At 34.6% G+C, this 13121-nt stretch overlaps 1 protein-coding gene across 3 annotated transcripts in view; it reads right to left on the reverse strand.

Moving 5' to 3' along the window:
- dpy (fibrillin-like protein dumpy) overlaps window positions 1-13121 on the reverse strand; it is a 532146-nt gene that overhangs the window by 186267 nt on the left and 332758 nt on the right. For all 3 annotated transcript variants that reach the window (XM_072531422.1, XM_072531423.1, XM_072531421.1), the window contains exon 6: window positions 1747-1878. In XM_072531422.1, the coding sequence (XP_072387523.1) occupies window positions 1747-1878 (132 nt within the window). The remainder of the gene's footprint in view (window positions 1-1746; window positions 1879-13121) is intronic.

Here is a 13121-nt window from a genome sequence, read left to right on the forward strand (position 1 = left end):
ACAGCTAATGACGGAAAGAAGACAACTACTAGCGCAAAATAAACGCCATACTCAAGAATACAGAGAACTTAATAAAACAATTAGAAAAGAACTAAAACGCGACATACAAAAATGGAACGAGAACTTAATAGAGCGAGTCATTGAAAACAACAGAGGCTTAAAATATCTTAGACCTGCACTGGGAGTTCAAAAAATCAACAAAATTAAAGACGCCAACAATAAAAAAGAGAAGGACAAATATAAAATAACAAATATTGTTGAAGACCAACCTAGCCCTAGAAGACGTCTTCAAAACTACAAATTGGTCAACCTATGGCATTAACGATAATGGCAACAAGTTAAACCACCTCAGATTCGCTGAAGACATAGTGATTATAGCGAGCACATTCGAGGAACTGCAAATTATGATGGGGGAACTAGCAGCCAGCTCCCAATGCGTCGGCCTAAAAATGAATATGACAAAAAAAAAAAACAAAAAAACATGACAAACACAAATGACCCCAGACGTATAACTATAAATGGCAGTGAGATAAAACAAATCCAGGAATATATCTACCTAGGGCAAATCCTGAGACTTGACAAAGAGAACCAAAGTGCGGAAATTACTGGAAGAGCAAGACTAGCATGAGCAGGATTTGGAAAACTTAATTGGATACTTAAGAACCGCAAAATACCCCAATACTTGAGGAGCAAAGTGTTCAACCAATGCATCCTTCCTATCATGACATATGGATGTCAAAACTGGACCCTAACCAAGGCAAACATAAATAAACTAGCCACAACCGAAAGAACAATGGAAAGAGGAATGTTAGGTATACGACTTTCAGATAAAAAGAGAAACGACTGGGTAAGATCCAAAACAAAAGTCGAGGACATAGCAACAAAAATTGAAAAACTTAAATGGAGCTTCGCGGGCCACACTGCTAGACAAAAAGACCAACGTTGGAATACTAGGGTATACAACATTGGAGACCTTACAAAAGTAAACGACCAAGAGGAAGACCACAGATGAGATAGGTTGATGACATTAAAAGAATAGCCGGAACCAATTGGAAATATGTTGCTCAGGATAGAGACCGATGGAAGGAGTTGGGAGAGGCCTATGTAAAAACATGGACAACAAAAGGCTAAGAAGAAGAATAAGATATAAATTGATTACAGTTTTTTAATAACAATTTTAAGATTATGATCTCATTCTCAGCTTTCCTCATTCCTGTCCACTCCCTGATATTCTTCAACCAAGAGGCCTGCTTTCTTCCAATTCCTCTGCGTCCTTCGATTTTACCCATCATAATAAGTTGAAGAATATTATATCGGTCTCCCCTTACTACGTGTCCAAAATTTTCCATCTTTCTACATTTGATGTTATCAAGCAGCTCGCGAGCAGCATTTGCTCTCTCAAGGACTGCCACATTTGTCAGCATAGCCGTCCATGGAATTTTTAGTATACGTCTGTGCAGCCACATTTCAAAGGCCTCCAGACGATTAATGGTGAATATTTTTAATGTCCATGCTTCGACACCGTATAAGAGGACTGACCAAATGTAGCATGTAACCATGCGCTTTCGAAGTTGCGCTTTTTGGAACTTTTAAATACAAGTTACGTCACTTTGTATAAATCTTGACGGGAAATAATTTTACTGTAAAAAATACTACATATTCTGAATTCCTAAGGACTTTCTACATGCTACACAGTATGACTGATGTAAAACAGATGGCTTTCAAAGAAAAAATTAGCCGACTTACCAACACACTGAACTTCTCCATCTCCTTCATATCCAGGTAAACATTTGCACAGAAAATGAGCCGGAAGATTGCAGCATTCCGAGTTTTCCACACATCTGGCTGCTATTGCGGGGTCGTCGCATTCATTTATATCTAGAACAAAGAAGAGTTTTTTAGTATACAATAATAAAACCTATTAACTGATAATAAAAAGTAGTAAAATGAAAATGTGAAATACATAATACAACTATAACCAATGGAAGAAAAATCATAGATTATTTGTAGGTAAAGAAAATAAAGAAAATTCTATGATTTCAATGTCGATTCCCGGCTTTGATATTTTGGCTGTATAAAGGTTAATTTTCCCGATTTCTATATATATATATATATATATATATATATATATATATATATATATACATATCTATATATAATATAAAATATTTAATCCTTAATTTTATCTATCTCGGAATTATTTGAAATATTGAATTATTCGAATTTTTTATTTCTATTTAGAAAACTAGGTAAGAAAATAAATTTAAGGTATTTGGTTAGGATTAAGTTTCAAATAAGAAATTATTTCTAATGCTAAAAGTGCGGGTTGATATAATAATTGATTCCAAGAACCATGTCACAGAATAGGTGGACACTGAACGTAAATATAATAGCAGTTGGTATTTTTGATTGGCGAAGGGGGAGACTTTAGAAAATGGTGGGAAAGCGGCAAGTTTGTTGATGGAAGAAAGAAAAAATACGGAGGAGTCGATTACAAGATTTGGAAGAAAAAGGTTGTTTGTGTTTCTTGGTAAAATTATTAAATAAAATATTGATTTTCTGCGGGTTTTTTGATAGATAGTGTAGTAGTTAGTCCAAATTCTAAAGACAAAAAACATAGACCCTAGGGACTTACGAATAATAACAAACCTCTACTGGAATTAAAGAGCACAAATCGTAATAGATAACGAACCCAGTCCAGAAATTGAAATCATGAGAGGAGTTAGGCAGGGATGTATTATGTCCCCATTACTATTTAATGTATATAGTGAAGCCATTTTTGAAGAAGCATTAATATCTCAAAGTAAAGGTATATTAATTAACGGAAGATCTATTAACAACATAAGACACGCAGATGACACCGTGATTATGGCAAGCTTTGCTGAACAACTCCAATTACTGCTAAACAAAAACAAACAGTTTCTGTGAAAAATATGGACTAAAAATGAATATAAAAATGAGCAAATACATGATAATAACAAAGAAAACAAATATATCAAAAAACATACATTTGGGAAATGTACCGATAGAAAGGGTTGATAAATACAAATACCTAGGATTTTAGACGATAATGATCAAACAACCGAAATAAGAGCCAGGATAGAAATAGCAAGAAATGCGTTTGTAAAAATGAAAACAATTCTCTGCAACAAAGACCCTAGATTAGAACTGAGAGTAAGAGCACTGAGATGCTACGTGTTTTCGATACATGCAATATGAACTTGAAAGCTGGACATTAAAGCAAGAACACAAATAAGTTACAGTCCTTCGAAATGTGGTGTTACAGGAGGATGCTTAGAATAGCATGGACACAGAAGAAAACTAACACGGACGTATTGCGAGAAATGGGCAAAGAATGCGAAATAATAAACACAATAAAAATAAGAAAGTTACAATATCTGGGACACGTAATGAGGGGACAGCGATATTAACTGCTAAAGCTGATAATACAGGGAAAGATAAGAGGAGGAAGTAGTATAGGAAGAAGGAGAGTGTCATGGTTGAAGAGTTTAAGGGACTGATTTAAATGCAGTTCTATAGAACTCTTCAAAGCAGCAGTAGATAGAGTAAAGATAGTGATGATGATATCCAACCTCCGATCGAGAGACGGCACTTAAAGAAGAAGAAGTGTAGTAGTCTAAAAAGCCGTGGAGTGAGTGATTTTACAGCCAAGCAGTACAAAGGCAGAGAGCTTCCAAACAATTGTAAGTTTTTATTAAATACTAGTTATGTGAGATGGGGCTAGGGAGATCTTTTTGAGAGGATACCAGATTTTGGAGCGATTGGAAGCAGAACCAGATTGGCAGAGTTTTTTATTTCTGTCCGACAAAAATATTCTCTTTGGGCAAAGTTCTAACCAGGAGGAGAGGTCACTTAACCAGGAGAAACCAGATTCCAGAAGAAAAAGACGATCTTATTTGCAGTTTCAACTTTGATCTTACATTTCTCAAAAGGACAACTATAGGAAGATAAGTTGGTTTTTTACTAATAATTATCGACGTGATTAGAGAAACAACTTTTTCTATCCCTACAATTTGTCAAACATGCTAGGGATATTTGAGATTTGTATGCTTTGATTTTCTAGTAATTTATATGTCATAATTTTGAAAATGTTATAAAATTTTATCCATTTTATAGTATATGAATTTTTGTTGCTGACGTTATATTGAGGAATTTTGCATATGATATTTTCTATTGATTTTTTTTTTTATTTATACAATATATTGATGAAAATTTTGGATATTTATGTGTTTTATTATTCCTTAAGGTCCTCTTACTTGCAAATACAACAACAGAGATACTGAACCACGAAAACAGAGCCTGAGTAAGATTGATTTAAGGTAAGCAATTTAAACCATTGTAGTACAATTCAAAATCCATAAATTTGCTTATCATAATAATAGAAGTATCGTGGGACCCTTTCAACAAATACTAAACTCATTAAATGAAAAGTCCTAAATATTTGTGACGCATGTGTGCCTCTGCATAGCATGAATGAACCGATTTGCGTAAAAAGGAAGCAAGAACATTAAAATATTTATTATTAAGTTTAATGTGTTAATTATTTTGCTTTTTGAATTATGGCAGAATTAGCCTTTCCTTCGGCTTCTTTGATCTGTAAAATGGACTGTTGTAAAAAGCGATTAGTATTAATTTCGCTCAGAGGAGAACAAATACAGCAGCAATAACTACGAATTTAATTATGGAGAAGTTATAATATGTCTTTTCTGACTTGAAATATCTTCATTCGTCACCTTTTGTGAAAAAATGCTAAGCTGTACCACCACAGGTTAAAACCATGAAGATTGACATTATTACCGTCGAAGAATCATTCAAGATGGTCACATCTTTATAATTATTCAATGTAATAGAATCAATTTATTATTAGCTAATTAGGATTTTTATGAACGGCGAGATAATCATGTATTAACTAGGCATTAGTCCACGTAACCTGTACTATTAGTAACTATCTTCGAGTTTTCAGAAAGTTTTGCTCGCTTCATTTCATAGGCACACAACAATATATAGAGGTGGGATGAGATGGTATTTTTATTAGCGATATATCGTTGACCACAGTGACGTCATGGCGCAGTCAAAATGTTTAGTATAGTCGGTTTGTTGATCCCAGTCCCATAAGTATTTTTCGGCTTCGTTGGTTAAATTTTGACCGATTGGCATTGGCTGGAAATTACTATACATCCAAGCATATGTGCTTATAGTCAATATTTAATCAAGAAAAAGGTGGTAAAGTAGGTGGTACTGTAACGTAATTTAATTAGTTATTTATTATTTCGTATTTTAACCAAATTATATTACAGTGCGGTCGCTTGAACCCGAACGATCTCGGGTAAACGACCTTTGACTTTTTTATTCACCATCATCATCAGTAGCTCGACAACCCTTTCTGGGTCCTGGCTTGTTCTAGGATTTTCCGCTATTCTGTTCTGTTCCTTGCTTTGTTTTTCCAGTTGGTAATCTTAAGTGTTTTCAGATCTTGTTCTACTTGTTCCATGTATCTGACTTTGGGTCTTCCCTTTGACCTTCTTCCTACTGGTGTTTGCCTCATAATATTTTTTGGTGTTTCAGTCTCCAACATTCGTTCAACATGGCCCATCCAGCGCAGACGTCCGATATTTATGGATGTTATGATCTCAGGTTCATTGTATGCTGTGTATAGTTCAAAGTTATATCTTCTGCGCCATATGTCATTTTCCTTTACCCCCTTATATATGTGTCTAAGGATTTTTCGTTCAAATGTGCCTAATAGGTTTTCATCGCTTTTCGACAGTGTCCATGTCTCTGATCCATATACAAGGACCGGTTTTATCAGGGTCTTGTATATTTTGCATTTGGTTTTTCTTGTGATGTTGTTAGATCTTAGATGTTTAATTAGTCCATTATATGTTTTATTAGCGATATGTATTCTTCTCTTATCTTCTTCACCGACATTGTTATTTGCGGTAACTAGTGAACCTAGGTATGTAAAATTTTTCACTCTTTCGATGTTATAGTCTCCTATTGTCTCCTATTGACTTTTTTATTGGGAGAAGAAAAACTGCAAAAACACAATGAAAATGACTGAAAATGCTTTATGTATATTAATAAAATATTATATTATACAAATATATATACAATATATTTAATAAATACATATTATCTATATAAAGTTCAATGGAAAGCAGTAAAAAATCTGTAATTTTTTTCTGAACGCCAGTCTCAACTTGCTGATCAAACGCTCTGGCTCTTATAGGTTGTCTTCTGCCCAACTGATGGCCGTGTTCAGGGCTTTAACAGCTTCAGCAGCAAAAGTTTTTGAAGCAGGTGGTTCATCATCGACATCCCCATCTTCTGTTTCTTCATTTTAAATAACCCTTACAATTTCTTCACCCGTGAACATTTCTTGGGGGTCAATTTCTTTGTCACGGCCACCTGATGCCCATTCTTGAACCTTAGATTCAGTAATTATTATCGTGTTGTGTTAAGTCAGTTGAGCGATAAGGGAGCTTAAAATGATGTCTTTTTCATTGGATGAGAACTTAACAACAGCCACTAAGTTTGGGCTCAAGTTTTTCCAAGAAAGTTGAATCAAACGTTGTAAAATGGATGACCAACAATTTGCCAAATTAAAAACGACGTCCTTCAGATTAACTTGTTTCAAAGCTACTGCCAGATTCGTTCCACTTTGCTCTCAGCAAGAATATTGGAGAGTAAAGCTTTTCGGTAGCGCAGTTCTGTGCCCTGGATGACATTCTGTTCCATTGAATAAATCATCGCTGTCGTGTTGAATGTTAAGAATATGACAAAAATTTTACCATCTTCAGTACGAAGTTCATCAGCGGATTGATGACCAGGGCAGTTATTCAACAGCAACACATGTGGAAACTTATTGGTGGAAAACAGAAATTAAAAAGAAAATAGAATAAAACAGGAACAGTATCGCAATCACCTAAGGTCTTAACGGTGACAGACACAATTAAATTTTAAGAAACCCAAGTTAGAGTTAGAAAAGTAATGGGTACGAAAAAAAAAAATGACAATTGGGAGAGAACATGTTCTAAAGGAAGAAGAGAAAGTTGAAAAGTATTTAAAAACGTAAGGAAAGCGAATACCAAAGACATAAAATCACCAATAACGCCCAAACATGGAAAAATTATTTTGCAAACCTTCTAATGGAAAACAGAGAAAAATTTAAAATCAGTGAAAACATGAATGACCAGATTAACTCATGGCTCCCTCTTCAGACTTAATAATAAAAAAGTAAAGGACGTTTGTAAATCACAAAGGAATGAGAAAGTAGCAGATCTAGGAAATATAGTAGGAGAACTAATAGAAAACGAATCATTCTTCTGTCGATCGTGAAATAAGCACGTCTTTTTTCCAAAAAATATCTTTGAGGAAACGTTAAAAATGCATTTCATCATTTCTTTTTCTTTTTCTCTTCCAATTTTCATTTAACAGTTACTTCCCCTAAAAAGCACCTCCCACCTCTACTATAAGCGCTAGCGCCTCTCTCGAAAAGAGCAACGTCCTCTCAAGATCAATGACTGTTACTTAAAGATGACGATTGACGTTATTTTTTAGCATTATACATCAAAAAAATGATTAGCACCTTGGGCAGTAGCTTGAAGATTTAGATCTTTGCTGGTGGGTGTTGTAGATGAAGTCCTTATGGGTCAGCGAAACAATAACTGGGGCGGTGATCGTGTCGAAAAGCGAGATTTGGAATCTTGCAATTATAAATTAGAGAGTAAACTTTTTATAAGCATGTATTTATTGTTTGATTTTGAGTTGGGGTCCTGTTTCATTCGTTATGTTTCGCTTTCTTTTAAACTCTTCCTGTAACGCAGAGTTCTAAATAAATTTTGTGTGGTTCATGATCTCCAAATTCCAAAATGCTCATGCTCCAGTCCATGTTGACACATCCTCTATTCCGAGTTCTTCTATAGAACACAAACAAAAAATAGGGGTTTATATTTTATCCCTAAGTTTTGGGAATCCCTAAGGTTTGTTTCGGGAAGCCGTATGTTTCTTATGAGAAATCTATGTTATTAGCCGTATGTTATCGTGACTATATTGTATGTTATCGTGATTTCACGTATAGTGCGTCTGTGTATCTGCTTATACGTATTTCGGTCTAATAGGCCTCTTCAGAACGGCTTTCACAGTCGCTCTGAACGTGAAAATAAATCTATTCTGTCTTAGGAAGCAACTCTAACATGGCTTTGAATGGACGCAAATAGCGACATCTGATATAAACTCCGTAAACTAATTTTAGAAACCAAATTCAGATTTTGGCTTTAATCTGTGCCTTCTAAGAATTGCAAGGCAAAACAGACGTTGATAAAGATGTTATTAGAGACATGGGGAATCTAAAATTTGCATTCCACAACATATCTACTCAACTAAGCAAAAATCCTTAGCGAATTGGTTTCTAGTACTCGTACAAAGTAAATTGGAATAAAAAGGAAAAGACAGTTAAGATTTGATTTCACGTATAGTCCGTCTGTGTATCCGCTTATACGTATTTCGGCCTAATAGGCCTCTTCAGAACAGCTTTTACAGTCGCTCTGAAACGTGAAAATAAATCTATTCTGTCTTAGGATCATTAAAAAAGCTTAGCTAGAAGTCTGTCTAGTGTTGAGCTATTCTCTATATGCTTCTTAATATGGTTGTTTGTAATATTGCCCAGTATGTTGTATATTATATTCTCTACTAAGTATTGCAGTTGGTGATGTCTCTTTTTTCCAATTTTGGTGAGAAAATTGCTATAGATAATTTTTTCGGCGTCGTTATCTCTAGAGGTGGATAAAAATCTTATTTTCCATTCCCTCTTTTATTAAAAACCTTATATTGCTTAATAAAAAATTTAGTTGAAAACTCCGTTGAGGTTATTTCTAATCATTTACAATCAGCATAGTTTATGCTTTTATTCAAAACACTAGATCGGAAAGCTACTACCCAAGATCCAAGTACTCTGGTCTTGTGCTTATAAAATTTATCTTTCACCAACTATTAAATAAGGATGAAAAGTGCAGTTCTTTATTAGTAAAGCTTGCTGTATCATTCTAACATTTTATCATTCTAACATTCCAGTTTTTAATATTGTTATCATCATCATCATCATTGGCTCGACAATCCTCTGTGGATTTTGGCCTGCCCTAAGATTCGTCGCCATTCTGTTCGGTTTCTGGCAACATGTTGCCATCTTCTGATTTTTAATATCCGTAAGTCGGTTTTAACTCCATCTAACCACCTAATTCGCGGTCGGCTTTTGCTTCTTCTTCCTACAGGTGTTCCTGTGGTTAGCTTTTTAGCAATCGTATTTTCTGTGTACAGCCAACAAATATTGTTATAGTGGAATAATTACACTATACATATAAATGACAGCTCCTTTTTTGTCAATTATTTTAATATGTAGTTGACAATCAATAATTGGTAACAAAGCATTTTCTAAGAAAAACGGGATCAAAAATCCAATTAGACTTATTAGCCATGTGGTTTTATTGGATTTATTTCTATATTTTGTACAAGTTATTTAGTTTTGTGTCCTACTAACGTATTACCACCTTGTTTCTACAGGCTAGTTGGTATTTTCGATAATTTAAGAGTTTCTTTTCTCACCGCAGCTATTATATTTAAATAGTATAATCGATAAATAAAATAGCTGTTTTCGTGTCATAGACAAACTCATATTATAAACTAAACAATTCCTCACTTTGTAAAAATGTTACTTTTCATAACCTGTTAGCTAATTAGCATATTTTGTTTAAGTAGATTTCCTCTAGTCCATTCCACTAAATATTAAAACGATGCTTAAAACTTTATCCTTAACATTTTTAAATGTAGTAAAAATATAAGTTACACTGTAAGATAAGACAAAATAGTAATCTGTAGAATATTTACAGATCTTAGATTCTCTTATAATCGTTACTAAAGCATTATTATAAGAAACTGATGTCTCCCAACAGACCAGAGAACAAATACACAATCACGCTCCAATCGGACCAATAATCACGGAGATATGATGTGATTTCCTTTTGGCAATGCCGCCATATATGTTTTTTCTGCCTCAAAAGATTCGCTATCCCCTCTCCTTTCCAATGATGGATCGTATGTCACGATCCCACGAAATATTCTACCACCACCACAAAACGCTCAAAAAATGAGCAGAATAAACCTTAGCGATTTCTTATGAGATTTTAAATGGGAAATGCGGCTGTACCCTGTTACCATTTTTTGAATGATTTCAACAATCGAATGCATTAACCTCCAAAATTGATTGCATGACTCATCCATATTCAAATAATAGACATGCGCGTACGGTCACCAAAGTGCGAAGCAGATACACTTACGGTTCAAGCCATGGAGGTCAAAGGTCCAAGTGCGCTCAACTGGCTTATTATCAACGTCGTCCAGAAAGTAGAAAGACAAAAACAACTTAACGCTACGAAGGAAAGAAAAAAAGAAAGTGGAAGGAAAAAGATGACCGCGGAGACGACTCATGTTCTGGTTAAAAAAAACTCTTCAGACCTGCTGCAGATGGGCCGTGTTAATGCGCCAATCTCCTTAATGGACAAAGAAGAAATAATTATTCACTTACGATATTTTTGTTAACCACCGCAAATATCGATGCAGTTCATGATATGATTGTATGATACCGTTTGATTGGGTTAAAATGTATTTCTGAGTCACTGAATATTTCATATGTATTCGTCCATCATATAGTTCACGTCAATATCAGTAAAAATTTCTACAAAATATCTTCTTTTGTTTCTTCTTATGTAGACATGATTCTGCCTGTTTTTCAATATGCCTCCAGTATGTTGTCGTTCCATCGTTTTTGTGGTCTTCCTACTGATCGTCTTCCTATTGGGGAACCCTCTCTTGCCATCTTTATTACTCTATTTGTTGTCATTCGGCTCATATGATCGTTCCATTCTACTCTTCTATTTCTTACCCAGTACCTACATGATGTGTTTCTACCGCGTATGTCATTATTGGTCTGATGACTGTTTTGTAAATTCTGCCGTTCATTTCTGTCCCGATATTTTTATTTCTCCATATTGTTTCATTCAGGCAACCTGCGGCTCTATTTGCTCTATTCACTTGATCTTCCACTTCAGTTTCGAGCTTTCCGCAGCTAGATAATGAGATGCCTAGATAATTAAACTTCATCACTTGTTCTATTATCTGACCTTCCAGCTCCAATTTACAACTTTGTTTGACCATGCATTTGGTCTTTTTTGGGGAAATTAACATGTTGAATTTTCTGGCGGTTATATTAAATTGGTGCAGCATACGTTGTAAACCGTATTCACTTTGAGAGAGTAGTGTTGCGTCGTCTGCATAGCAGATTATTTTAAGTTGGTTCTCTCCCATTTAGTATCCTTTTTTAGTTCTTACTTTTTTTTATTTCATCCATAATCAGGTTGAACAATAGAGGACTCAGGGAATCTCCCGGTCTTATCCCATTACCAGCTTTAATAGGGTCGGTTGGTTCTTCTTCTACTTTTACTTTTATTGTGTTGTTTTGGTAGATATTTTCGATCGTTTTGATTATTCCTAGAGATATCTCTTTTGCGTAAAATAAGTCTTTTAATTTGACCCGGTCAAATGCCTTCTTAAGGTCCACGAAACATAGATATGCCGGTTTGTTGTATTTTAATGATTTCTCTTGCACTTGCCTTATTATAAATATAGCATCGGTGGATCATCTTCCCGACTTAAAACCTTGTGGTCCTTCTGCTAGTGTTATAATTTCATTCAGTTTATTTGTTATCACTGTGGTTGTTAATTTTAGTGTTGTGTTTAATAAATTAATTCATCTGTAATTTTATGGGTCCCATTTGTCCCCCTTCTTGAAGAGGGGTATTAGGATGCTTGATCTCAATTCTTGAGGAATTCTGTTTTGTTCTATTGCAAAATATGGATCCCCAAATTGATTGCATTGTTCCTATAGGGGTAGTTCAAGTATTACATCACTCAATTTGGGGAAGGGTCTTGTTAAGCATGACGGTGCGTTAAAGAAGCGGAAGGAGAGTTCAAACAATGCGTTAGGTAACATTGTTTTTTTACTCAACCCTTAACCGGAAAGGTGTTGCCTGTGAGAAGGCCTTTAATGTTTATTTGTTATTATCTCTGATTTTTCGCATCCAACAAATTTGCCACGCCTCCTAATCCTAATGCGACTGGTCAGTTACCCTTCCATGGAATTTCGAATCAGTACCAAAACTTGTGCTTGAAATGTATTATAAAATAAAGTGATCGTAGTGTGTGGGACGACGCCTGTCTGTTTGTGTTATTAAGTGGTTATTATGAGCTACAGTGTCGCATTCTTCTTCAACGTCAATAAATCCACAAAGTGGTACATTATTAATAAAACATAACTTAAGACGTATTTTCAATAATACTAAATATCTTGACTTTTGATGGCAATTTTCAAATTTCTATTGTTATTCTTAATTACTGTTTTTTAGCAAATGTAGCCTTTCTTTTTGGTGGAATTAACCGGTAAAACGTAAGTAGCTCGTATTAATAAAGGAATGCGGCAGTCAGATGGTTTTTACGATGGATGGTCAAGCTACAGTAACGAGTATAAACAACTGCATCAACGTTTGGCATACGCCTTGTGGATATATGTATAAATATCGAGGTAATTGCATGTGTGAAACCCACAAATTACTACTTTGGAACAGATTTCTTTGAAATTTGTAATGTATTAATAAAGGATAGCCTTAAAATGAGAATGGATCTTTCAGACGACTACAGGTATTTGCATTTCTTCCGGCTATTTACAATTTTCTTTGTTATTGCTGTAATTTATTTTATAAAATTATACATTTTTCAAATGAAATGATGGTATAGGTTCTAGACAAAATCTTTCTCTGTATTTCTTCACCCTCCTTAGTAATAAACACGTGGTTGATATACCTATCTTCGAAGTAAACGTTAAATATTGTATTTAAGTCATTTTTTTCTTGGACTTCCTTAGACTTAATATTTCCTCGGGTTATTTACATAATCATCATTTTCGAGCATTTTAAGGTTGATCTGCACCCCCCCAAAAGACAAACTACAAATTCAAAAAATTTGAAAAAATTTGAGAAGATATATGTGATAAC

Source organism: Diabrotica undecimpunctata, chromosome 5, assembly GCF_040954645.1.
Source record: "Diabrotica undecimpunctata isolate CICGRU chromosome 5, icDiaUnde3, whole genome shotgun sequence".
Lineage (NCBI taxonomy): Eukaryota > Metazoa > Arthropoda > Insecta > Coleoptera > Chrysomelidae > Diabrotica > Diabrotica undecimpunctata.